Consider the following 26,500-nt stretch of genomic DNA (forward strand, 5'->3'; position numbering starts at 1 on the left):
ATTGACAGAAAAATTCACCACTCGATGCAATGTGGCATCAACAATATGTAATCTGTAGGCTATTGGCCTTCCCTACTACCGTAGATGTTCTCATTTTGCCAAATAAATCATTTTTATTTTGACAAAATAATTTCATTTACTGGCTCAGATGCACCACATATAAATGATAACCGAATCATATTAGAATTTACAAATTACTGTAAAGATGAGAAGAACATACTAAACCCGTCCAGAATAGTTATCTTCCTTACAAGCAAGTCAAGGTCAATCAAAGAAACCAAGAAAGATGCTACTCAACACCATTTGACACTCAAAAAGAAAACTGTGCATCGCACATGCTAAATCATGCCTCGAGCAAAGAACAAAAAAAAGAAATAAATATTCTTCTAAATATCGAATTTTTATATCTCCGTAAAACACTTATTTTACAATTCTACCCTTATTTTTATTCTTCTTTTTGCATATATTGCTACGTTATCTAACGCAATTAAAAAAATCAACGATTTTAAATTAAAATAACTAAAATATTCTTAAGATAGATGTGCAAAAAATAAGACGATAGCAATAGAAAATAAAAAAGTAATTTCAAAATTTTATTTTATTTTTAATTAAAATAAATATGGTTTTTATTAATGGTGTTAGAAGATCAGGAGCATTTGTGCAAAAACAATATTTCATGAAAGTATAAAAATAAATATAAATTTTAAGAGAGTATTCATACAAATTTAAATTTTTAGAAGAGTATTTATGGGAAAAAAAACCAAAAAAAAAATACCATAACCGAGGACAGGACGTATCAATGCTTCCAATTGTCCCCAGCGAGGAGCGCGTAAATCTCATCCGTCCGTGGGTGCGATCTATCCCCACAAAGGAACACGTGTACAATTCCCCTCACCCCGATCCAGCTACACCCGGGCCTCTTCCTCACCCCCTTCCTCCCCATCTCCCTCCTCACCTCCCACTCCTCCGTGTATTCACCCCTCCCCGCATACACGTGGCACAACGCCACGTGCGCCGCACCGTTCATCGGATCCATCTCCAACACCCTCCTCGCCGCCCTCTCACCCGTCCCTCTCACCCCCTTCATCCCACACGTGCCTAGCAGCGCCCCCCACACCTCCACCCCCGCCTCGACCGGCATTCCCCTCGCGAACCGCTCCGCCTCCTCGAATAGCCTGGCCCGGCCTAACATATCCACCACGCTCGCGTAGTGCTCCGGGCCGACCTCCCACCCAACCCGGTCCACCATAAACCGGAACACCTCCATCCCCCGGTCCACCAGCCCCGCGTGCCCGCACGCCGTCAGAACCCCCAGGCACGTGACCCCGTCCGGCCCCACCCCTTCCCTATGCATCGCGTCGAACATCTGCAACGCCTCGTGGGCCCGACCGTGGTGGGCCATTCCCATTATAATCCCATTCCACGTCACCACGTCACGCGACACCATCCCGTCAAACACCCTCCTCGCTGCCTCCACGTCGCCGCTCTTGGCGTACATCGCCACGAGCGCGTTGCACAGCACCGTATCGGATCCGGGTCCGCAGTCGGGCCGGGTCTTAATCACTAGCCCGTGGATCTGCTCACCGATCTCCAGACGCGCCACCGATCCGACGGCTCCAAGGAGCGAGGCCAGCGCGTGGTCCGCCGGGGCGCACCCGGTGGACCTCATCTCCTCGAACGCTTCGAATGCCTCCGGGATCATCTCGTTCCGGACCAGCCCGGAGATCACGGCTGTCCACGCGGTGGCGTCGCGCTCGGGCATGAGATTGAACAGCCGACGAGCCTCCACGACGTCCCCGGCGTCGAAGTAGGCGGCGACCATCGTGGTCCACGTCACGATCATCGTCACCCACGTGAGCCCCTCCGGATCGACGGTGATCGCGTCGAACAGTCGCCGGGCCTCCTCTAGCCGTCCGATCTTGATATAGCCCTCGATCATGGAGTTCCAGCACACCGCATCGCACGTGCGGATATTCTGATTAAAGATATGGTGGGCCCAATTCATGGTGCCGAGTCGAGAGTACATATGGATCAAGCCCTTCGATATCCTTCCCTCGTCATCACAGCCGTCCATTCCGTGGACCAGGGAGTAAGCGTGGACCTGTTTCCCGAGGCGAGGATACCCCATGCCGGCGCTGGCGAAGATCAGGGACACGATGGTCTCACCGTTGGGCTTCACGTCAGCCGTCCGATTCATATCGAGGAACAGCAGGAGAGCCTCCTGGTGATGCCCGTTCCACGCGAAGCCTCCGATCATGGCCGTCCAAGAGACGACGTTTCGCGCCGGGATCATTGTCCGAAAGAGATCGTACGCCTCCCAGACGTCGCCGGCCCGGGTGTAGCCGGCGATCATTGTGGTCCACGACACCACGTCGGCGGACGCGGCCATGGCATCGAAGAGCCCCCGCGCCTCCGCCATCTGCCCTCTCTCGGCGTATCCGGCGAGGAGGGCGTTCCAGGACGCGGCGGTCCGGTGGGGCATTTCGTCGAACAGCATCCGGGCACAGTCTAGGTTGCCGTTCCGTACGAGGCCAGATATCATGGCATTGTACGAGATGGCGTTGCGGTCGGGCATGGAGTGGAAGAGGGAGAGGGCTTCATGGATGCGGCCAGCGCGGGCGAGTGCGGAGAGAAGGGAGGTGTACGAAACAACGTTGCGGGCGGGCATGCGGCGGAAGAGGTCGAGGGCGGCGGGGAGGTGGCCGGCCCGGGCGTAGGCGGAGAGGAGGGCGTTCCAGGTGACGAGGTTGCGGCGGGGTATGAGGTCGAAGAGGGCACGGGCCTCGTCGAGGAGGCCGTCGCGGGCGAAGCGGGAGAGGGCGGCGGTCCAGCGGACGACGCTGGGTGTCTCGTCGAGGATGCGGCGGGCCTCGGCGAGGTCGCCGCGGGAGAGGCATTGGAGGAGGTGGAGTTCGGCGTTGTAGGCGTTGTTGGAGTGGAGAGGGGGAAGACGGATTCGGCAGGCGGGCGCGGCTCGGAGGGAGCGCGACCGGAGAAGGAGAGGGCAGGAGAGGAGGCGGGAGCCAGGCATCAAACGGATGGAAGCGCCGTCGTATCACACCACCCATCCCTTTTCAAACAAGATTATCACACGGTTTGGTAGAGCTTTTGATGGAAGAAAGTAACTTTCTGACTCTACAAGCTGCCTTCTTCAAAAAAGCATTTTTAGCATGTACCAAAAAATTATTTTGATTTATAAATTTTTTTAAAAATCAAAATATTTATAATAAAATGTTAAAACCGTAGAAAATATCTATTTATATTTATTAATATATAATAATAATAATAATAATATTTTATATCTTTATTATTGTATCATACTATAAATATTATATTATATTATATTATATAATGCATTGATATGTTATGTTATATAATGCCAAATTATATTATATTATTATGCTATAGTATATAATATTATATTATTTTATTATAATACTACTTTATTATTTTACAGAAATATTATACTATATCATATATTTATGTATTAATATATAATATATATTATTATGCTCTATCGTATAGTACTGTGTAATGTTCTTTATGATCATTTTGTCATACCAAAAGTACTTTTTTTTTGTTTGTTTACCAAATATTTATTAAAGTTCTACGACACTTTAAAAATATAGTTACCAAACATCAAATAGATTTTTATAAAAACTCTACTTTAAAAAGCTTTACCTTTGAAAGCTCTACTGCCCACAACTCTGCTAAATAGGGCCTATATAAAATAATAAACTAACAGTCATTATGCCATAATGGCTCCATTAAACTATATAACTAATTATTATTTATATAATTAAATTAACTAATTATTTTGAATTAAATTAATTTTCTATTTTATAATCGGCAATTTTAGTAAATAAGAACATTACCTTTTCTTAATAAATCAGTAGCACAAATTGATGAGATATGATGCTCATTCTAGTGCTAATTGCTTAGTTCCAAATAATTCAAGTGAGGGTATATATAAGCAATGAAATTTATCATGGTTATCAACTATAATTTGGCAATTCTATGCAGCGAGATTATGATCTTATGCAAAAACTAGAGGTTACCTCCAAAATCAGTGCCCACTTTATTGATGTGTTATGAAACCCATTAATTGATCAAGCAACTACATCTCATATCTACTCGTGTACTTCATCAATATCTGACTGCCACATCAATCTCTGAAAAAAAAATGAATGATAGTAGTATTCGTGATCTCATTTAAATTTGCTTTGCAAAAATCTAGATAAACAAATTATAGCTTCTTGTTTATCCATTTTAATTGGACCATAAGAATGATACAATGCTTAGATCAATATTTATGGGAGTGTTTATATGGAACATGAACGCTAACTCTTAGTGAACCTGTATGCGGATTGCATTTACTTCAAAGAAGATACGGCTATGATGGTCGAAAATCTACGGAGAATCGACCGTCCGATTAGAAGACTTCTCGTCCCACCTATTCGTCCAACGTTCCAGATTACCACACTCGGCTGGAGAACGGCGCACCAAGCCGAGCCGAGCCGAGCCGTTGACTCTTTTTTCTTACATTTTTTTTATATTTTAATAATTCCTCTGAAATACCGGAATCTTTGGGATTGCTTGGCCACTAGATAAATAACCCATCCCCTCTCTTTTTTCTCCGAGATCTTCTGTTCTCTTCCCCCGCTCGCGTAGGAGAGACGGGAGGAATCGAAGAAGCTTCGCTGCGAGAGCCGTCGCTCGCTTTCTCAGGTATCGGATCTCGTATTCCTCCACCTCCCAATCTTCGGATCTGATGCGATTCCCTGCTTCTTTGATGCTGGTTTCTTTGGAATCCTCCTATTTTGATGCCTCCGATGGTTTCTCTCTTTAAAATGGAGGCTTGCATTTGCTTTCTTTGGCGTATAGATTACCAGATCTGAGTTCCTTGTCTTGTATTGGATTCCTGCGCTTCTCCAGCAGTAGATCTGGTTAATTTTTGTGTCCATTAGGCTCAGATCATTCTGTTTTCTTTTCTTCGTTTAAGCTGCAAAGTTTGTGAAGGCTAGATTAGTGCTTATTTTCTTAGGTAATCTAAATTCTAATTGATAAAAAAAGAGAAGTGATGGAAATTTTGAATTTGTTTGAATGGAGTTTGATTTGATATGCATTTCTGAATATATGCTTGGTAAATTTCTATTTACCAGAAACTGATCTTCTCAACCAATTATCATAGTTGGAACTTCACAGTTTCTGCTACTATCTTCGTTTAGGAACCACTCTATATTTTACATGATTTGCTCTGTCAAATTTTACATTGCGAAATTGCTCAAGGAAGAAAAAAGGATACATTTTTGCTGATCATCCAATCATCTATGCATGTCCCTTTGGTATCCTGAGTGGCCAAGTTTCTAAATTATGATTCAGACCGTTCTATCTCCAAGGTCCTGTTTCTGTCCCGTGATCCGTTATTTTATGCAGATCATTCCATTACTGATGATAAATGACATGCTTTAGGGTGCTACTGCATGTCATGACATTAACTAGTTGCTGCTGATCTGAAAATATGGATATAATGTTCTTCCATTGGATCCAAATTCTTTAAACTTAGTTGTTTCTTTGTAGATGGATGTATATGCATTGCATAGATGGATGTATATTCTAGTTATCAAACTTTTCATTTTATAGATGGATGTATATTCATAACACGATTGATTTGTTTCTTTGTAGATATAACAATTTGAAGTTTAACTGGCTTCTATGGGTACCATGGTAGATGCAAGCAAGGTACTTTTCCTTTCACATATACGTTGTGTTAATAAAACTATGTGAATGGCAACAGTTGGTTGCTGAGCAGTGTAGCTGTTTCATTTATTGTGTCACTAGAATTGTAACAGATTCACAAATTTAGCTTTCTCGACACACAAACAGGGTGCTTGCAATGGGTGTTTTTGGAAGCAATACTATGCAAAAACCTAAATCTACAAATGGCATGATATTGACTGCTAATATAGATGAACAGCATGTGCTATTTCATATTTATATTAGAAGAAAAGATAGAATAAGCTTTTCTGATGCAATTTTGATATATGATGATAGAAATGAACAGTATATCTGAATTGATTTATTTTCTTAGAAAATAAATTTATTAATATTGTAACTTGAATTTGTTCTTTCTTTTATAATGCTATTTTATCTTATGTGAAGGAAGCTGTACATCAAAATTTTCAATTCATGGAATATATAACCTTTAACCTTGAGGAATAATGATTTTGCTAATTGGTTACAGGATATTGATTGGAGTTTTCCAGGTGACAAGAAAATCACAGTTGTCTTTGTTTTAGGTGAGAATTTGTTTCTGTAGAACAGGCTGATATTATAGCATCATTCTCTTTGATATTGCATAGATTGCCATGAAAATTATCTGCCTTGTTCCAGCTTGTTAATTTACATCCCTTCCAAAGTAGTGAAAGTTGCTTAGAACCTATAACACTGTAGCATTTGTTATATCTCACTTTTCTTTCTTATATAAGCACCATTTCTACAGGATTTGCAACTTCAAGTTTCGAACAAGCAAAATACTGAATTAATTAAATAAAAATTATTTAATTGTAAAGTTCATAAAGAAGATCTAACCATTTCTTGAAGGCTCCCTACATTATCAGATTTCTATCCTTATGTTTAATGACAGTTTTCCTATCTACAACATTTTAATGAACTTTCTTCGGGCGCCCGGGGGGGGGGGGGGGGGGGGGGGGGGGGGTTGTGGGCGTCAATCCCTGTTCTGCACAGGAACAACAATTAATGGCAAACATTTTGGATTGCCATTTTCCTTTCCACTCTTTCCCTTTGCTGGGTGGTCGACCTCTTTTTTTTCATGCCTTTTTCAATTTATTTTACAACATTCGAAAATGATTGCATGTTAATACATAACAAATACAGGTGGGCCTGGCAGCGGAAAGGGCACACAGTGTGCTAATATTGTCAAACACTTTGGATTCACTCATCTTAGTGCCGGGGATCTTCTGCGTGCAGAAATTAAATCTGGTTCTGAAAATGGGTATGAAATAATACTTGTCTCTTCCAAGAAGTCATACTTTCTATTTTCTCTTTTAAGTGCACAGGTGGAATCTTTTTCTGCATTGTTAATTAAGAAGGTTTTTCAATAATGATTTTTTCCCTCTTTATTTCCATCAACTTTTATTTTTCTACCTCTATGCAGTTCCTCTTTTTCTTTGAAGGAGAAATCCTCATTGATTCTGTAATTTTTTTATCACAAATATCTCATTGTGTTAATTGCTGCCTGTTTCAGAACCATGATTGCGAACATGATAAAGGAAGGAAAAATTGTCCCTTCTGAGGTTACAGTTAAACTTTTACAAAAGGCCATGCTTGAAAGTGGAAATGACAAATTCCTTATTGATGGTTTTCCCCGGAATGAAGAGAATCGTACTGCATTTGAGAATGTTGTAAGCCCGCAATCTGCTACCAGTGTCATGGATAATATCGACTTATTTATGAGCTTCTTTGCTTATTTTGCTGTCAGTTTTTTTAGCTGTTAATAAAATGATTATCATGGTTTGTGCTTTAGTTCAATTATTTTTTATTGGGACAGACAAAAATTGAGCCCGAATTTGTACTATTTTTGGATTGTCCAGAGGAAGAGATGGAGCGACGAATTCTAAATCGTAATCAGGTCTTACACTTTCCTTTTTCCTCCATCATGCTTCGTTTTAACATATAAGGTTTCAAACATGTATTTTTCTATCTATTATTCAGGGTAGAGATGATGATAACATTGAAACTATGAGGAAGCGGTTTAAAGTCTTTGTTGAATCTAGTTTACCTGTAGTTGAGTATTATGATTCAAAGGGAAAGGTTCGGAAGGTAACTTCTCATTTTCATTTCTTGCAAGATATTGCAAAGAGTAATATGATAATTTTCTTCATAACATTTATTTTATTTTCTATTATAGTGCTGAATTCTCTGAATCTCATTAAGAACATTTTTTTGAATTACACCCGATGTATTCTGCCAGTTAGTTGACCTATCTTTTTCTGCATTGTAATAAGTCATTTCCTTGATTCCTTTCATAACCAATTGATAAAGAAGTTTTCTGTATAAGTACTTACTGATTACCTACTTATTTTGGGAATGCTGTGTGCACCAGTAAGGCATAAGAAACGTGTGAGTAAAATGGTCTGGCATACCAACAATCCTCTTGTAGGCAAATTTGCATGCTATTTCTTTTAATTCATCTAAACTTTTTATCATCTCAGATCCATCTAGGGTATGTGATGAAATGTAGATATTTCAAGTGTTTACTGACCCTTGTGCATGCATATGGAAAGACCTACTGATTTACTTGGGAAATGACTCACTGGCATGATTTCCTTTCAGATTGATGCTGCAAAGCCTGTTGACGAGGTTTTTGAAGCCGTAAAGGTCATTTTTGCCCCATTTAATCCTGAGGTAAGTTTCATACATGTATGATGCTTCTCCAATATGTAAAAGATTTGCCATTATGTACATGCACATACTTTGGTATTTTCCTTTTGGTAGGAAAATCGGTTGAATATCACGAAAAGGATGGGGCTTGAGAATATTATATATTGCATAAAATGGTGATTCCTTGACCACTGAAGTAAAGGGTTACCATATGAATCTTTTAGTATCAAATATAACGACAACTAGATTCTGTATTTCCCTTTATTTTCTTCAGCACACTTTTCATATCAGCAATATCTCACCAGCTAATGTGCTTACATGCTGGATGATGATAATTTGAATCTTAGGCATAACTTTGACGGATATGCATTGACCTAAAATTGCGTCCATGCATCTTCATGTATTAATTGGTCTTCATTCTTGTGCATTGTGACAGGTTGTTTAGAGATGTATGGAGTATACTGACCAATATATTATCAAAGGTAACATTTTCTTGGATGATACTTGTTTTGATGTGCATTGCCTATCAATTTTATAGCATTCGTCTTTTAAAGGACATTTATCCAATCTCATTTAATTTTAAAATATAATTATTTAATTTTTTTAAATGCCCTTAGCTTTTGAATCTTCTGAAGTTTTACACTCTGCTGCTTTACTTTTTTAGCAATGATAAGCTTCGTTTGAAGACATAGACAATTGCATGTATGTTATGATTTGCTAGATGATCAACCAGCAACTCCTTTTTTCCCCTGCAATGGCTGTTGATAAATTCTTGAGCAATGGATAGAGCAAATGTATATTATTTTGTAACTCTAGGTACTTGTAAGCTATTATATCTTTTCAATATAGGTAACTTAAAAAAATGTGCATTGGTATATATGGATATTACATGAACTCAAGAATGTTTCACCAAATCTTGTCCAGATCATCTACCATAAAGCAATTCCCTTCCTATGATCCTCTTTACCTTGTAATATATGCAAACATGAGGTTAGGCAAATTAGACTCTAGTGTTCTAAAATTGTGAATTGAATTCTTATCATCTGTTTTTACCCAATTTTTTAATCTTTTCCATCCCAAATGACTCAGAACCATACATGATGCAAGCCAACCGCTAAAGTCGGGTGCCAAGGTAGTAGTTGATGGACTTCTGAAACCACCTTATCTAACTTGGGTGAATGGGCAAAAACTAGTCATGACAAGTGCACTCAAGCGTGGAAACTTCAGAAATTATGTGCATGAAGGTAGTTTGCTGCGAAAGAAGCTGAAGTTTGATCATGAAAAAAGCCAAGACCCACATACATTAGTGCATTGCTCTCAGTCGTAGAACGGGATACCATGTGTGTAGCAAGGCGAGACACAGTCTAATCTCATGCAGCCGAAGATGCACATCTAGCATCTATAAGTGCAAGAAAGTCATATTACTGAACCAAGATATCTAGCTCATATATGTCATTGCCTATGGACAAGACGGACCTACTCCTTGTCCCACTAAGTTATTCGGAGAAGCTTTGTTGGATGCAAATGCTAAAATGACATTCAATTGAACTGATCATTAGAAAAAATGTGAAGGGATTAAAAGAATTTTGGCACATTAGCTTCAACTATAGCATTAAAGTGATGAGGAAAAATTCTGGATGCTCATCTTTATGGCTAATGAATTTTGGATTCTTGGATGAGAGACGAGCATTATTTGCAAGATTGACCTGCAGGGCCTACAATGAAGTGGATAAATTCTTCCTTGGTTGCCTACTGGAGCACTTTCACTTCAATATTAGATTGAGACTGTGGATTACCTCTTTGCATTGAATCTACTTTTTGTCTACCTATTAATGGTTATGGTAAATATTATTCCTAGAATTTAGAAAATTCCAGCTGGGGGAAGGATTTGCTTCACTCTTTCTCTACCATCGTTGTTAGTTGAGAGTGCAACTGGCTTGACCTGGGTTTTGGGTCGAAATTAGAGTGGATCTGCTGCAAATTGGATTTGAATCTCCAATTTAACATGAGTGCCTAGCCATTTTGTGGTTTGTGTTGGATCAGGTCAAACTTTTTTAGGGTTGGAGTGTTGAGGTTGATATTATTGGGTTTAACCCCGGTATCCAACATGAAAATGTGTTTAACCCGGGTATCCAACATGCTTTTCATAGGAATTGCATCACTGAGCATAGGAAAACACCCTTACATTTTTTGGAATAGGTACAAGACAGCATTTTCTGTCTGCTGTTCATAACTCATTTCAGAAAGCATGATACACAACTCGTTTTCCTCATTTTTAGTAGGTTGTATCATCATCTGTTCTGATCTCACATCCCTTCAAAAAAGTTATTTCCTAATCTCATTTTATTGCTACAATCATGAAACGCTTGCTTCATTATACAAACTTTCGGCAAAAGCATCATTGCTCTTCCCATACTCTTTTTTTCTTTTAACTTTTTGTGAGAAATTATACTATAATCATCATCAGAGATGAGAAATTTCTGCCCCATTGTCGAGCATGTTTAGTAAGAACTCATTTTGGCCATTCCTTGGAGTTGGAAACTTATACAGTAAAGATCCAACTGTTGGCACTAAACTTTTGCCTCTAATTTATTATATTGACTTTCTGTATGTTCCCATCAGCAAGTTACTGATGGTTTGTAAACTATTTTGCAGGTACTATTTTGGAGAACAATTTGCAGGGATCCATAATATGGATCAACCTATGTTGGCATGTGAACCAAGTTATAGGAGTATTTATAGCCCATCTATGTTATCAATTTATTGTAATATACCCAAGTGCTTATAATGATGATACTTAAAAGATAGTTCTGTATTCTTTACTAAATTTGGTTTACTCATTATCCCCTGATGCATTAGTACAATAGCGTTTCCTTAGTATTATCAGTAAGTTCTTTATTTTCTTGGTTGTGGATTGCGAGCCAAAACTTTTAAATCCACATTATCCAGTAAATGGCATTTTAATTGTGATTAGCTGCTGGGGTAACAAAACAAAGTTTTTCCGGTTAATAATTGTTTGGCTTTTTTTTTTTTAAAAAAAAAAAATTGTTGGAGCCCAAAAAGGATTTGATGAAAATTATGATATGTCTTTATTTTCATGGAACTTAAATTTTGTGTTGACATTTCTTATGGATGATGTAATGGTGTTTACGATCATATATAACTGCCTTTCTTCACTTTATTTGCTCCCCGGATCATCTTCAAAAATTTCTGAATAAAACTCCAGAAAAAATCATGAGTTCCGGTCAATTAAACCGCGGAAGTGAGATCGCTGCTCTTGTTTCAATTCTTCGGAATCATGCATTAATATTGACTTAGCCACAACCCATATCGCAGTTAAAGGTGGCCAGAATGGAAGGATAATAACGTTCCATACTGGTCGGGTGACTATACCCAAAAAAAGACATTCGTAACCATGAACTCCCAATAATAACTTAGTGGCATCGATTGTCATCATAAATACAATTGCAGCAATGTCAAAGATTATTAGTGAAATTGGTGAAATCAAATTGATTTTTTTTTTAGGTGCGTAGATCTTCAAGAACAAGCTGGAAGAGCAATGCCAATTTGGATGCATTACTCCATATTGTTATGCCAATTTGGAGTCAGCTGTCAATCTCTTCAAACTACGAGTGCTGCCTAATTCAGTTAGAGCTATGTTGTCTGCTTGGAAGAATAACAGCATACCCAAAAGATTTAGAGATGGCTGGGCGCAATGGCATTTGGCCATCTCCTGGGGACTGTGGAAGGAAAAATATAGGAGAGCGTTCCTTCAAAAAAAAAAGAAAAAAGACCAAAGTATGCGAGAAAAGAGACGTGCTTGATGTTGCGTGCATGAGGGAAGCTGGTAAAAGAGTCAGAGGGACATGCATACCATGGTAAAAGGCTCCTTATCAGACCACCTGTAAACAAAATGTTACTCTGTTGTTTTCATGTCAATTTCTAGTACTTTGATGACCTTACTTTGTAATCCTGTATCTGTACCTCAATTTATCTTTAACGCAATGAAAACTTTCAGGTGGACTATTTACAGTGTCCGTAAATTTTAGTTTCCAAAACAAAAAAGAAAAAGAAAAAGAAAAATGGCATCTCACCAATTGGGAAAGGGAAGAATTTTTTAAAATTTGAAATTTTGGCAGGGATTCAGGCGAACAAAGAACAAGAAAAAAGAGAAGTAGAATGTAACACATTATGGAAAGAGTAAAGGTAATAAAACTGTACTTTAGACTCCAAAATAGACGCCTAGAATTCAAAGCATACACATGAATAAGAAGCCCTACTATAAACATCAATAATACATATATATACTTCAATGTCTATCAGTTGAATATCAGCTGAAAAAGGGACCTTTGTTATAGCAATGAAAAGCATGCCTCTGTGCATGCACAGGATTGCAATAATGTTTTCTTTCACACCAATATGCATTCACAACCAAATTCTCAAAACGTACTGTAATCATCTTCTTCTTCTTCTTCTTCTTTTTTGTACAACGGCTGCTCACACTGATCTTGCATGAGTACAGCTAAAAGGTCATAAAAAAGAAGTTGGCGAAGAGAAGAATGAACAGACATATGACTCTCCCAAAGACCCCTCCTGAGTGCTGAGCAGTAAAGAAGATGACCCAACCAGCAGTTCTGTTCGTTTTCCGGTAGACATGAGCGGCCCGAAAGAAGCCACAATATCTCACCAGCCAAAATCTCAGAACATATTGTAACTATCTTCATTGCTCATTTGAACGAACCATACAATAGCCACACCAAAAATCAGAAAAGAAGAAAGCTCCATCAAAAGCGCTCCCCAACCAATGATACCGGCATGCTTTAAGATGGAGGGTATTGCGATGCTTCCTATCACTGAAGCCCCTGTTAAGAACTTAGTGAAATTCACCCATCTGTGATCAGCATAGCATAAAACAATGGTTAAAATAAAATTCACACTAGCATTAGTGAGGTTTTTCTAATGAAATCCAAGAACTACTAACCCATCTCTGCCGCTGGACATAAGTGAAGTACTGTTGGATCCCACGAAGAACAACAAAGGCATGGGCAGAATCACATACATTATTACTGCACCAAGGCCAGTTGCAATATTACCAAAAAACTATGCACATTTACTGGTGACAATGTATATTGTTAAAGAGCATAATTCCGTTACCTGTTAGCATAGGCCACCAATTATTGAATAGAGCACACGCCTAAAACATCAAAATAATTAAAACAATAAAAAAGAAAGCGCCTGTGGAAGGCAGCAGCTATTTTTTATAATATATATCAGCAAGACAAAATCATGGTGAGAAATGAGAATATACTGACCAAAATTTGCAATGTAATTCCACCAGATACTAAAATTGCCAAAAGGGCAAGCTGTCCAGTGTGAAGGCATGCAAGCAGGCTACGTGATAAACCTGCCATTGTTTGTTTAATACAGCTCCAACTGAATGGCTAGTTTGAGCATCAAATGGATCAGCGTGCTCGAACCTATGAAGACAGACAAGCAATATTTCTCTATAAGAATCAAAATGCAAAGTAAAGGAAAGGCATGCAGTATCTAATTTAAGCTACATAATTCCAGTTCCAGGCAGGGCAGATTTATGTAGCTGGATGCAAGGAAAAATGTTTAGTAACATGCTTGATAACTCATAACTAGATAACAAATATTTGACAATAACCAAAACATTAAGTAGGGAAAAAAGCAAGAGGAGAAGTGCTTAACGCCCAGTAGAGCAAAAACTGAAAAAAAAAAAAAGAATTCCAAACTTCCAAATATCATCTTCACTCCTATGCCACACTTGTCTCCACTTATAGCAGTGCTTGACAAAACTAACTCTTGTTACAATAAGATAAAATATATTCAGCACCTAAAATGGGCATAGAATACAAAAACATAACTATAACCAAAAAAGTTTAACTGCACTATTTCGACCCAGCTTTGTGAATCCTTATTTGCCAAGCTTTCCCTCAAGAGGAAATCCTCTATCCATCACAAAACTTTTGCCAGTTTAAGTTCCAAGAACAAGGAGGGGAAAAAACATAAATAAAGAGTCTAACCATGAAATCAAATCTGATTCAAGAATATAATGTATAATAAACTAGTAACAGTAATAGTAATAGTAAAAGTAACATAGGATGACTAAATAGAATGACTTTGTAGGCTAGCATAAGAAACTTATAATTTTTTGAGAGAACCAACTCATATAGGGTGAAAAATGGTAGTTTAAAATATGACAGTTTTTCAGATTACAGTGCTGGATTGTTTCCCTATCAGCTTAAGCTTTGGAATCAATTGTTTACTCAGCACAGATTACATATTTAATACCAGACAAGAAAACAACTATGTTTAAGAAATTTCTGTAAGTCCTTGATAGTCACTATTGTGAGAAAATATTAGTTGAATCCCTTTAGTTCAGCATTCCTGTTGTTTTGTTTTGAATAGATTGTAGTCAAAAAAGAAAAGGAAAAAATAAAAATGAAAACAATGAAAGAACAAAAAGAAAACAAACTCATGCTTCAATCTGTAGGGCCTAGCAGCTAATTGTTCTTGTGCCTTTGACTGCTTCTTGAGCAAGTAGCAAATTAGCATGGTTCAAAGTTGGAACATATGACAACTCTTAAAAAGATTTTTAAAATCTTTTTTTCTTTTAAATGATGGCATTTGACACCACACAAAATTTCAATGTGTTTATTGTCTAGCACTTCTGAACTCTATTCAAGAGAGAGATCAATAGACTGGAAGGTAATGAATTTTGAATGTTAAGAACATCAATTCCATTGTCTGCAATTGGTTCTTGGCAAATTTCTTGATGCTAGTTCCAAGCCCATGACAAATCACAATTCAATTCTTAAGGAAGTGGAGGTTCAATATCAGTTTCGAGACCAGTTGCAACCAAAAATTTAGTGACTGCAGTTTCTGATTAGGATATTAAGAATGCTAACGTGTTTCTGAAAACATCACTCCACCAATCACTCGAGGACAGATTGGGAAGGATCAGAAGAAGGTTTTATTGACATTCACGACATGCATTAAAACCTCCACAAGAAATTAATTCCTCAAGTAAGGGTTGACACTTGTTGCGTCTCTATATGCTATATAGAAATTTTCAGCAGTTTTAGTGCCTTAGATGGCGATCACGGAACATAAACCCCTATATTAGCTGGAGGCAGCACAGGATTCCATATCAAAATAGTATCACATACATCTTATGCTTCAATCTAGAGTCAGAATGACCAAAGGTCTGACAGAGGCCTACGAGATCGATGAAAGTCTTATTTTGGGTGGAACATTCATGACAGAGGACTATAAATAAAGCAGGTCTAAGCTCATTAAGTTTGGCAAAAGATCTGGTTTGAACACATAAATTACCCATCCTCTATATGGGCGGCACATGATTTAAGGGGTAGCCCCCCTCCTTTTTTGTTAATCAAACATTGCTGTTATAAACAATGCAAATCCTTTAACTCGAGAATGCGTATTCTAACTTGAGGTTTCTAAGCCTATTTCATAGCCGTGCCATGTCCATTTGCATTAAGTGCTTGATTGTAGGAGATATCAAAATAATTTCATAGTTGATTGACAATTCTGAATAATCTATAATCTAACAACTTCCAATTTGATAGATCAATTTACAAGAGCACTAAAATATGTTGATTGACCAACAAATCCAAAAGCTTGGTTACTGTGCTGGAACACCATAACTAATGAGAAGCTCTAATAGCAAATTTTGATGCCAAACGTATCTAGGAGGCACATACACTAGAAGATTGGGTAATAATATCTCACATGGAAACATGAATCACAAGTATCAAGGTCATCATGTTGAAGATATTTACTTTTTTTTCTCAAAATGATGCCAAAGCAATAAGAATAAATAATGATAAACAGAAGGTACCAGACTGGGAAGGAAGCAATAGCTTATTAAACAAAAATCACTAACTAGTGTTGGACAAGTCATTTAAAAAATCAACACTACCAAAAATGAAACAATTGGAATGACCACCAAACAGCAGATATTGCAAAAGTCACCAATATTCATCAAAGAAAATAGCTTTAAGTATTGATTTATCAAAGCCCTAGAGTATTCATGCATTTCATATGCAGTACACATGGTTGAAAAACACATAAACCTACAGATCATCCTTATTGTCAGAGAAGGAAATAACCAAACTACAAATAAGAATCCTGTCCTAATTAACTCCTAGTCTCTATTAGTCTTAAATGTCTTGCCTAAGCAACCAAAAAACTTGCCTGCCTCACAGCCTACAAATCAAGTTTCACCTAAAACAATCTTTAAATGCTTTGAAGCTACAATTTAATCTTTAGCGGGATGCATAAAGGCTTTGAAGCTGGAACTTAGTCTTTGCATCACTAATAGGAAGTGTTGGCAAATGAGTACTCATAAAGCGGACCTGAAAATAGTTGGGACAAAGATTGATGGTTAGCGGTTAACTGATTGAGTTTAAGAATAGCTCAGACCAGGTTATCTGGCCCTGTTCTGAATTTGGATATGCTATGCTCCATGGAGAGCAGGCCCACTTGAATCCCTAGTTATAAGTGCATTTTGAAGGCTCTGTTAACAACCCTGTGAAATTGGTCTCATCTCCAGAAAGTCTAATGAATCTAGATTTTGACCTGACTAATATCTTCATTTTGGAAACACAAAGATAGTTGAAGCTCTTAAAGCAAGTATTTAATGTCCAAGAAAGCCACTATATGACACCGTCTTCCATGCTTTACAACCTATATGTGAAACAACAATCGTAACAAGAATATGACTTTATAGAGCAAAGCATCCATCGTTCTGTCAAGAGTGAGGTAAGACATTAATATGCTTCTGCAACTCTTCTATTTGTATTGGGAAACTACGATTATTCTTCCATGCATTTCACCAGGTAGCACAAAATGACACTCCTAGCACTCTCAGAAGATTTCAAAATTCTTGCAAGGGTCTTCCTGGCGACAATCTCTGAGAAATTGCAGACATATCATCAAAAAGCAAAACTGCTAATGGGAAGACTATGTCGAAAAATTTCCTTATCATTCTCGAACAATCCCTATGTTTTTGAGCTGTTGATAAATCTGGGTTTGCTAAGCTTGTGGAGAAGATGGGAGCAAACTAAGTTATTAGTGGAGGTTCCCCATAATAATCAATGGCAAGCAATGTGGCTATTCTGTTGGTAACAGAAGGTTATGACACAGGGACCGCTCTCTCTTATTTTGTTGATCTTCGCAGAGCATCTAATTGCCTGAGGATTCAAAAGATGACAACATTCACCTATAACAGTCAATGAAATGACCCCCTTTAGTTCTTATATTGTTTTTGGCATCAGTCTAAGCAAATCTTTGGTAGGTGGGGTGAGATGGTGTTGATGAAGAGTTGACGAAGTGAACCATAGAATGTTAGGTGGAATAGGAATACTCTACCTGACTTGCACCACAATATCTTTTTTCCTTCTCGTTTTCTCTTTGGAAAGGCATAAATACATGTCAGTAATTTAAGAGCTGCTTGAAGAATGAGCTCCGACCTCTATCCTTATTCACATTTGAGGCATCTCTATCAACACTAAAGAAATTTGAAGGCAGTAAACGTAAAAGCATGCAAGTAGCCAAATAGAATTGGGTATGAAGCTATTCATCTGGAGGTGAAGTGGAAATTCCAATAACAAAAAGAAAAGCAGGAAGAAGAACAACAACGGACGCATTCATCTACACGTCAAGGTAATATCTTCTTAGTTATTAACAGTTGAAGCAAATCAAAACACATCAAAAAAATCAAAAAAATAATGATGCAATGAAATCTATAAAAGAAAATTGACATGAAAAAATCGGGCATAAGTCAAAATTGAAAATCCCAGCATAAACAGCACATAGCTATATCTTATGCGACAACCTTCTCTCGCTAATTTGAGAAAACTCTAATAAAATGCAATATACCGGGGGAACAAACTAAAAACAAGAGGAATGGTACCCAATTCTCTCTGGATCAACTAGTAAGTTATCAAATGCAAAGATAGTTCCCGCATATTTTCACAAATCTAATCGGAAAAGAAAGAAGATGAAGAAGATAAAACCCTAATGATCTAAATGGTCTCAATATAAAATTACATGGAAAAGAGAACAGATTTACGTACTAGATTGGTAGAAAAGCTAGGGTTCTGGCGAAGGGGACTGGGAATTGGGAAGTGGCTTCGTCCCTTGGATCTCCCGTTCGAGAATCTAGAGTTTAATTGGCAGATTCCTCAGTCCGTAGAAGAGGCATCGGAGCTCTGTAATAGATTCGTTCCTTCTGGCTTCTTCCTCTCCCCCGGCGAAAGAAGCAAACAAAAGGCAATGGAATAAAAAAAAGCTAAAGCTAAAGGGACCCAAAAATGACCTAATGCTTAGGTGGCATCCAGTTGTACCTCACATTTGACGAGCTAATATTGGGTTTCGCTCTTTTGCACACTGACGGTCATGATTGAAAACTAGATATCTGCACTTCAATTCAAAGTTTCGAAAAGATCCTGGTCCTTTACAAGAATCCCCATTTCTAACTAATCAAATGGATCTTAAAATGCGGCCATCTGAGCCCCATTCTGCTCGCACACACGTCTCCTGGGTGCCCCCATCTTTTATTTTTCTCAAAATGAACTTCGACGGCAGTATGGATGATGAAAGAAGATGCAGCGATGTGGGATTTGCCATCCAAGATCACGACTCCAGATTAGTTACGGCAGGAGGCCGACGGACTTTTGACACGTTAGTGGTATGTGCCGAGCTTAGAACAGCATGAGAGGGCATCTACTACGCGAAGCAGACACTGGGTATGGACCGTATTATTCTTGAGGGCAATTCGACCACAGTGGTTGAGTGGATTCGGAAATGAGGATGTACTGCTGAGGACCGGCCGTTGATCCATGAGATTTGCAGGTTGATGAAGGAGAGCGACTTCTACTAGGCTTCACACGTGTTCAGAAAGGCTAATGGAACGGCCGACTGGGTGGCTTCCTATATGGCCCACCACTCTAGTGATTTTGTTTGGGTTAGGAGTGAGTCTGTTGGAGGCTATTACATAGTATTCTATTTTCTGATTTTGTTGTCCGCATTCACACCCATAGTGTGTAAACCACCGTTGTGCAAAAAAAAAAAAAAATTGCAGCCATTGTACATCAAGTAATCATACATCTCATAAGTGCATTTGATGACATGTAAGCATTTTCTCTTCTTTTTCTTAAGAAAAAGAAGGGCCGAAAAGCACTAGATTTTATTAAGTAGGTGAAATCATTACACCATAGTAGGGTACATATAGTGTATGGATGTAAAATTAATATAAAGATTATGATATGTTTAAAAGAAAGGATAGTAATTGTGCATTTTTTGTAGGTAATAATGGTATATATCTTATTCATAAGGAAGACTTAATCAATGAAACTCAGGTAATTTAACCAAGAATAATTGGCTTTTCAAATCCAATGAGGGATGATCAAATGCAATAACCTTGGTGAATCAAATGCTACTAGCCATGTCCAATATAAAAGGACATGGATATGATATAGTTCTTTTTGTAGTACTTTATATGTAAAAAATATTAGCTTCAACTTTGCTCTCCTAGTATTCGTCTAAGTAAGATTGCAAATAAGAACTATATGACATTGTGATTTATAGGAAATTTAGCATAACAGTTTTTGGTCATGAGTTCTGAGGCTAGTTCAAACTTTTGGAGATTGTTTGGATATTTGATTACATTATCCATCCGAGAAGTGGTCATGAGCTGAGGTTTGTGAAGTAGTTGATCCAACGAGTCCAAAGAATCATGGGCACCATGAGAATGTATAATCTCGAATAAAGTATTTCAATAAAAGGTTATTTAGTATATATTTGAAAAATCATGATATATATATATATAACCGGCTTTAGTGTCTCTCTAATCTTTGATCATCTTTTGTCTTCTTACTTTCCTTTTACTGGTGGTTTTCCACTAATAGATTCTGCCATTCACATAGGCCTTTAAGAAGAAGGAAGGGGGGGGGGGAGCCCCCTCCCTGCTGGAGAGTGCTCGATGAGGATAGAATATTTTTTACTCATATCCTTCCCACCTGTGGCAGAGCCTCACCAGTGTGGCAGCCCTATCTTCGTGTGAGTACATCACACTAGAACCACCTAAGTAACGACAGACTAAATAGCGACTCCACCGAGTAAACCAGGCGGGGGCATCCAGTCCCCGCATTTAATCGACGTCCGCGCATTTCGAATCTGGGCCACTCTGGTGGAATCAGAGCTCCATTCTCACCTTGCTACCACCTCGGTGGTATGACCTAACCATGTTCACTTGTATCCTTATACGTAAAGGCGGCTTTAATTTTTCATTCTCAATTCTAAAACTAACCCTAATTGGATAACTCTAATTACACTTTTTAATAAATGGTTTAAAATATACTAGACCCTACAAAAGAATCGATTCTAGTGCTATTGAACTTTAAGAAAATTATAATTCTAAATAGATTTCTTTTTAAATGATTTAAAATATACTAGACGTCTATAAATCAAAGGATTCCAACATTGCTTGGTTTTTTAGAATAAGAAAAGAAGAATACAAACAATTTGCAGGAAAAAATCCTTTATATAGCACTTTCAGCGCCGCTAAAATGATACATATTGAATGGAGAAGATGATGCGAAGATGCAGCAAGATTGGATGCGGTAACTATTTGGAGGGTCGGATTCCCTTGGAGGATCGCGTTTTTTTTTCTTTTTTCTTTTTTGCAAAGTTCTCTTCAAGTAATGGAATAAACATATATAACATAGAGCTCTATTATGTATTTTCTTCCTATATAATTGAGCTATTGCATAGCCCATCTCACGGATAATAAAAATAAAATAAATAATTTTTTAAAGGAGAAGTGACTAGCGAGTGGACACATACATTGCTTGTTTAGAGGAAGAAATCTAAGAAAGAAATGAAGCAGGCCAAATGATACAAGGCATGTAATAACAAGAAATGTATTGGATGATAATAAAATTTTATTTTATTTTATTTTATTTTTCTTGCTGCAGCAAGATGGCTTAGCAGAAGGAAAAGAAATTATCAAGAATTACTAGCCCAGGTTAGGTGCTTGAAATAATAAAACCATAAGAATACTAATTCTTCGAGGGGTCTAAGAAATTTCTTGTGGTGCCTCGTTAATTAAGATAAAATTATTTTCATATTTGATTTTTCTTTTCCATAAACTGAATGCAAGAGATATATTGTTTACTTATTTTATTGTACATATTTAGATCATTGTTATATGCCGCACGGTGAAATTGTAGTGTTCGCAAAAAAAGAAAAAAAAATTATTTATTGCTCTTTAATCATAAAATGATGCATGTTTAATTTGAATGTTTAATTTGAATGTTTAATTTGAATATTTAATCATAAAAAAAGAAAAAAATAGATTTTTTTTCTCATCGGTATTTAGACTGATCCATTCAAAAGCTATTTTTGAGTATTTATGAATATAAATCTAGATCAATTAGTAATTTTGCAATTTTGTTGATTGTATTGGCCTAATTAATAAATTTAATAAAATTTTCAATCTAAAAATCTAAAAAAAATCTAAATATTTTAAATAAAAATAATTTTGAGAATATCCCAAGTATTCATCTTCGTGTCTCAATCGCTTCTCACTTCCTCTCGCTCTCTTAACAAATTTATTTTTGTAGAATATTTTTTTAAACATAAATAAGAAAATAATCGCATCTTTTCAATAGTGCACGTGTCAAGTCAAAATCTTGAACTCCCTGTTCTGACCTCCCGCCCGTCGTTCGATTTCCACCCACTCGTGTCATCGCAGGAAAAGGGGAGGAAAATCTGACCGTTGATCAGACTATTGCTACCGTTGACACGTGCTGCCCATCCTCAACCCTATTAAGTAATAGGGGAAATTAATGACCGGTCCATTTTTTGATCGGTCTCTATCGTTTAATTCCTTTTGACTGATTATTTAACAATCGGTCTAGCTATATTTCAATATTTCGTTATGAGACAAAAATACGTCCATCCCAACTGATCTCTCATCCCATTGAAGAAGAGGAAGAAAAAGGGGATCGGGCCCCCGATCCCGGCCCGCTCCCTCCCGCGGCTGCGCCGCCGGGAATGCCCCCACCTCCGCCCCCATGGTGGGAAGGTGCCGAAGAAGAGGAAGAAAGGCACCCTCCCACGTCCTGCGGCTGTCGCCAGCCACGGCCCATTCTCCTCCCACGTCCTGTGTTCCAGGATGATTTAACTGTATTTCAAGCTAGATTAAGTGTGTTTTAAGCTTATTTAACTGTGTGCTAAGAAGATTTAACTGTGTCATGTTAAATTAAGTGTTCAAACAATGATTAATTGCGTGCCAAGCTTACTTACATGTATGCTATGCTATATTACATGTATACCAAACTTAGTAACCTAATTGCAATGATTGGTTAACTATGTTTGAGGATATATGAATTGAGTTTCAAACTTACTTAACTAATTTCAATAGTGACAAATCCACTGTACTTATCAATATCATAAAGATCAGATTATTTGCTACTCACTTATTATTTTCTTTCCTTTTTTTTTCTTTTTTTTTCTTTTCTTCTATTTTCTCCTTCCGTGAGGCCGGCGGTGCTAGAAGGGGGCCGGGCCGTGGCGGCTGCGAGAGGGGGCCCGACCGTGGCAGCTTTTATTTATGCATTTATTTATATATTTTTTATTTCGTTACAATATATTTATTTATTATCTTATTTATTTATTTATATATTCGTTCATTCATATATATATATATATATATATTTATTTACTTTTTTTTTCTTTTTCTTTTCTTTTCTTCTTTTTCTTTCCTTTTCTTTTTTTTTATTTTTTTCTTTTCTTTTCTTTTTTCCCTTTCTTTTTGTTCTTTTTTTTCTTTTCTTTTTCTTCTCTTCTTCCCTTCTTCCTCTTTCTTCTTCCTTCTCCTCCCGCGAGGCTGCCGGCACTGGAAGAGGGCCGGGCCGTGGCGGCTGCAGGAGGGGGCCCGAGAGGGGGTCAGGCTACTGGCAGCCGCAGCTGGCTAGTGGTAGCCGCGGCGCCTGCAGCAGCCATGGCTAGCCAACGAAGAATTCTTCTCCTCTCGCAAGGCCGACGACGTCAGAAAGGGGTCGGGCCGTGGCAGACATGGGATGAGTGCGGGCCATGGCCGGCGACGTCCGCGGGATGTGGGAGGAGGGCGGGCCATGGCCGGCGACGGCCGCAGGATGCGGGAGGGCGTCCTTCTTCCTCTTCTTCGGCACCTTACCATAAGGGCAGGGCGGGGGCATTCTCAGCAGCGTGGCCACAGGAGGGGCTTGGGAGGGGGCGGGCCGGGGCCGGCGGCGGCCGCGGGAGAGGGCTCAAGAGGGGGTGGGTCGGGGTCGGTAGCAGCCATGGCGATGGCGGCCGCGGCCGGCCATTGCGACCGACTTGGCCTTTTTCTTCTCCCTTTTTTTTTGCTAGGGTGGGTGAATCATACCTGGTAAGTACGGATGCACCCAATAAAGTCAAGAAACAAAATGCCTCGGAGTGCCAAGGGCAACTCCTCATCACTAGCCCATAGGGTGCTACTGGAATGGTTGGCGACATAAGCAGCCACCCAATCCGCAGCCTAATTAGCTTTACGGAATACATGCTTGGCCTGAAAAGCTCCGCCATCTCTCACCATAGCCTAGATGTCTCGTAGCAAAAGGTGGACGCAACTGTTGCCCCTAGGGCCCCCCAGATCCAACTGATGACAGTGGTTGAGTCACCCTCCAGGATAATGGACCTAGCCTATAAGACACACCGGGCGTGACGAAGGCCCGCCCAAGCGGTCCGCAGCTCTGCTCTCGGAACCAATGTGTCGAAGAGTTGACTGCCCCAGCAGCCACAAACCTGGCAGATGGGTCCCGAATAACAAAACCCGCACCGCCCTGCGTACCTCCATCGAAGACAGACTCGTCGAAATTGACCTTGAGGAAACTTGGAGGTGGGGGCTTCCAAGTAAAAAATATCGTGTAGGATACTGCCGAAGCAGAAAGAAAATTCCAGGTGTCCCAAGCTGTCAAGGTTCCTTCAATAGGTGTGATGAGACTGAGCTTCGTTGCCTGCACGCGGGCACTCTCCACTATCAGTCTGGTGATATATTGTGCTCACCAAAGGTTCGAGCATTCCTAGTCAGTCAAATCTGGTAGGATATACAAATTGCTCGACCCGCCTCTTGGCGCAGCAGTGGGAACTCCGAGCATCGGTGCATGGCATGTAAGAACAGGTCCCTCCATCCCCGAACCTCCCGCGGGATCCCTGCTAGTTGCCACATCGCTCTAGCCCATGTACACTAAAATAAGGCATGGTCCACTGTCTTGTCCACATCACAGTCCCCGCACACCGAGGGAATCCTTAGGCCCCATCCACTCAAAACTGCTCTCGTTGGAAGCCGGTCCCAGACCACCTTCCAGAGAAACAATGCTACCCTCGGGTGGAGACCCAAACGCCAAATCCAGACGCAATCTGGCCCAGGCTCATACTGTTGTCGAAGGATGCAAAAAAGGTCGCTCGCCCTGATACTGGTCTTGGTAGAAGTGCTCCAAACCCGCATGTCTGGACCTGTGCACCCTGGTAGCGGGAGGGATCGGACCCTCTCTGCCAGATGCCCTCCAAAGAGCTGAATCAACCTAGACTCATCCCATGCAGCACCCCCCCCCAGGACAAGGAGAACACATACGCGCAGGCCCTCCCCTGCCTCAACACAAACCGTAGTCGGCCAGAGCCGTAAAGGGAGGGCATCAACCCACGAGTCCTCAGCCACATCAATACTGCGTCCATCGTTTATCAGCCATCTAGTATGTACTACCGCAGTAGGCAAATATCTTGCAATCTCTTGCCACAGAAAAGAGCATTGGCGCCCCCCTCAGACTGATACCTCAAGGCCCCCTCTCCCATAGCAGGCTGCCATGGTCCGGCTCTAGAGGGGCGGCATTTTTCTTCTCCTTCTTCGGTGTGGGAATGGGAGATCAGGAGGGGCGAGAGTATTTTCAGCATTTTTTTAAAAAATAAAAGAGGCTCAAGGATAGGAAATTAAACTTGGTGAAGTTATTGGACTGAAGATTTTAGGACCAGTCAACTGAGACTTTTTGTTATACCAGCGTCTTTTGGAGGGTGGAAAAATAATTTCCCCTAAGTAATATAGTATTTTCTTCTTGCTCTTGATACCTGTCGTAATTCTAATCCTGATCATAATAGGACAATAGGATTGTAATCTAAACCTGGAAGTCCCTCGAAACTTTGAGGCTTTACATTCTTTGTGAAGAGTTTCTTGCGAAACGTAGCACTACTCTCAGTTTCTTTAAGATAAACTTTAATGACAGTGTTTACGCGGGTGGAGTCAGAAAAAGAATTTAGTGATTAGAGATCATGACTCCAGACTCGTTGTAGCTGGGGGTCGGCACATTTTCGACGAGTTTGTCATCAAAGCAAAGCTGAAAGCTACGTGGGAGAGCATCACCCATGCGAAGTTAGTTCTGGGCGCAGATAATATCTACCTTGAAGGTGACTCAACTATGGTGGTCGACTAAATGGGGCAGCACAGTAAAGACGACCAGCACCTACTGCTTAGGGACATCTGCAAAATTTGGAGAGGGTTTGGTTCTTTCCGAGCCACTCATATTTATTGGGAGGCGAACAGTACTGCTGACTTGGTTGCCTCTCATGTTGTGAGTCAGTTTTTTTTTTCATAATTTTTTTTATGATCTTTCTGAATGTATTCATGGCCACTCAGTGTGAGTTGTCGTCGTATGAAATATAAGAATTTTTCGGCCTCTCTTTCATTGCAAACGTTGGCCAACATATACAACTCGTTTGGTTTGCAGAAATCGAAGAAAGAAAGTGCGGTCAACTGAAAAATAAAAAAAAATGCCTCTTATTTGCTTTGAAATTTTAAATAAGAAATATGAAAAAGTAGCATTTTCATGAAAATAAGATGAAATGTTTCATAAAAAAAAATTATGAGTGACAGAAAAGTTACTTTCCCATCGGTTAGAAATTGATTTTTTTTTCAAAAGTATCTTTAAGCCATTAAAATTCATGAATATAATCTTTTTCTTGATTATAAGTATAATAGGTATTTTATATA

General features: G+C 39.3%; 3 protein-coding genes across 9 annotated transcripts; 1 reads left to right on the forward strand and 2 right to left on the reverse strand.

The window, feature by feature from the left end:
• Window positions 1-701: 701 nt before the first annotated feature.
• LOC103706437 (pentatricopeptide repeat-containing protein At1g32415, mitochondrial) lies at window positions 702-3,157 on the reverse strand. The gene has a single exon (XM_008790533.2). It carries the CDS (start codon window positions 3,029-3,031, stop codon window positions 797-799), a length of 2,235 nt encoding a protein of 744 aa, XP_008788755.2. The 5' UTR covers window positions 3,032-3,157; the 3' UTR covers window positions 702-796.
• A 1,445-nt stretch (window positions 3,158-4,602) lies between these two features.
• LOC103706395 (UMP-CMP kinase 4-like) lies at window positions 4,603-11,293 on the forward strand. 6 transcript variants are annotated; one of them, XM_008790476.3, is made up of 11 exons: window positions 4,603-4,728; window positions 5,686-5,742; window positions 6,245-6,299; window positions 6,898-7,015; window positions 7,268-7,424; window positions 7,571-7,651; window positions 7,735-7,842; window positions 8,356-8,427; window positions 8,518-8,579; window positions 8,840-8,885; window positions 11,059-11,293. In XM_008790476.3, the coding sequence occupies exons 2-11, from the start codon at window positions 5,716-5,718 to the stop codon at window positions 11,092-11,094; spliced, it is 762 nt and encodes a 253-aa protein (XP_008788698.1). In that variant the 5' UTR covers window positions 4,603-4,728; window positions 5,686-5,715; the 3' UTR covers window positions 11,095-11,293. The 6 variants fall into 6 exon arrangements, with proteins under 6 accessions (XP_008788698.1, XP_026660204.1, XP_008788701.1 ...); XM_008790477.3 differs by lacking the exon at window positions 4,603-4,728 and adding an exon at window positions 4,827-4,946; XM_039114887.1 differs by lacking the exon at window positions 4,603-4,728 and adding an exon at window positions 4,924-5,044.
• A 1,373-nt stretch (window positions 11,294-12,666) lies between these two features.
• On the reverse strand, window positions 12,667-18,721 carry LOC103706393 (vacuolar protein sorting-associated protein 55 homolog). Of its 2 annotated transcripts, none has more exons than XM_008790475.4 (5): window positions 18,528-18,721; window positions 13,716-13,880; window positions 13,558-13,597; window positions 13,385-13,469; window positions 12,667-13,294 (listed from the first exon to the last, which is right to left on the reverse strand). In XM_008790475.4, the coding sequence occupies exons 2-5, from the start codon at window positions 13,812-13,814 to the stop codon at window positions 13,102-13,104; spliced, it is 417 nt and encodes a 138-aa protein (XP_008788697.2). In that variant the 5' UTR covers window positions 13,815-13,880; window positions 18,528-18,721; the 3' UTR covers window positions 12,667-13,101. The 2 variants fall into 2 exon arrangements, with proteins under 2 accessions (XP_008788697.2, XP_038970818.1); XM_039114890.1 differs by lacking the exon at window positions 18,528-18,721 and adding an exon at window positions 18,365-18,423.
• Window positions 18,722-26,500: the final 7,779 nt, after the last annotated feature.

This window comes from Phoenix dactylifera, chromosome 17 (assembly GCF_009389715.1).
Source record: "Phoenix dactylifera cultivar Barhee BC4 chromosome 17, palm_55x_up_171113_PBpolish2nd_filt_p, whole genome shotgun sequence".
Classification (NCBI taxonomy): Eukaryota; Viridiplantae; Streptophyta; class Magnoliopsida; order Arecales; family Arecaceae; genus Phoenix; species Phoenix dactylifera.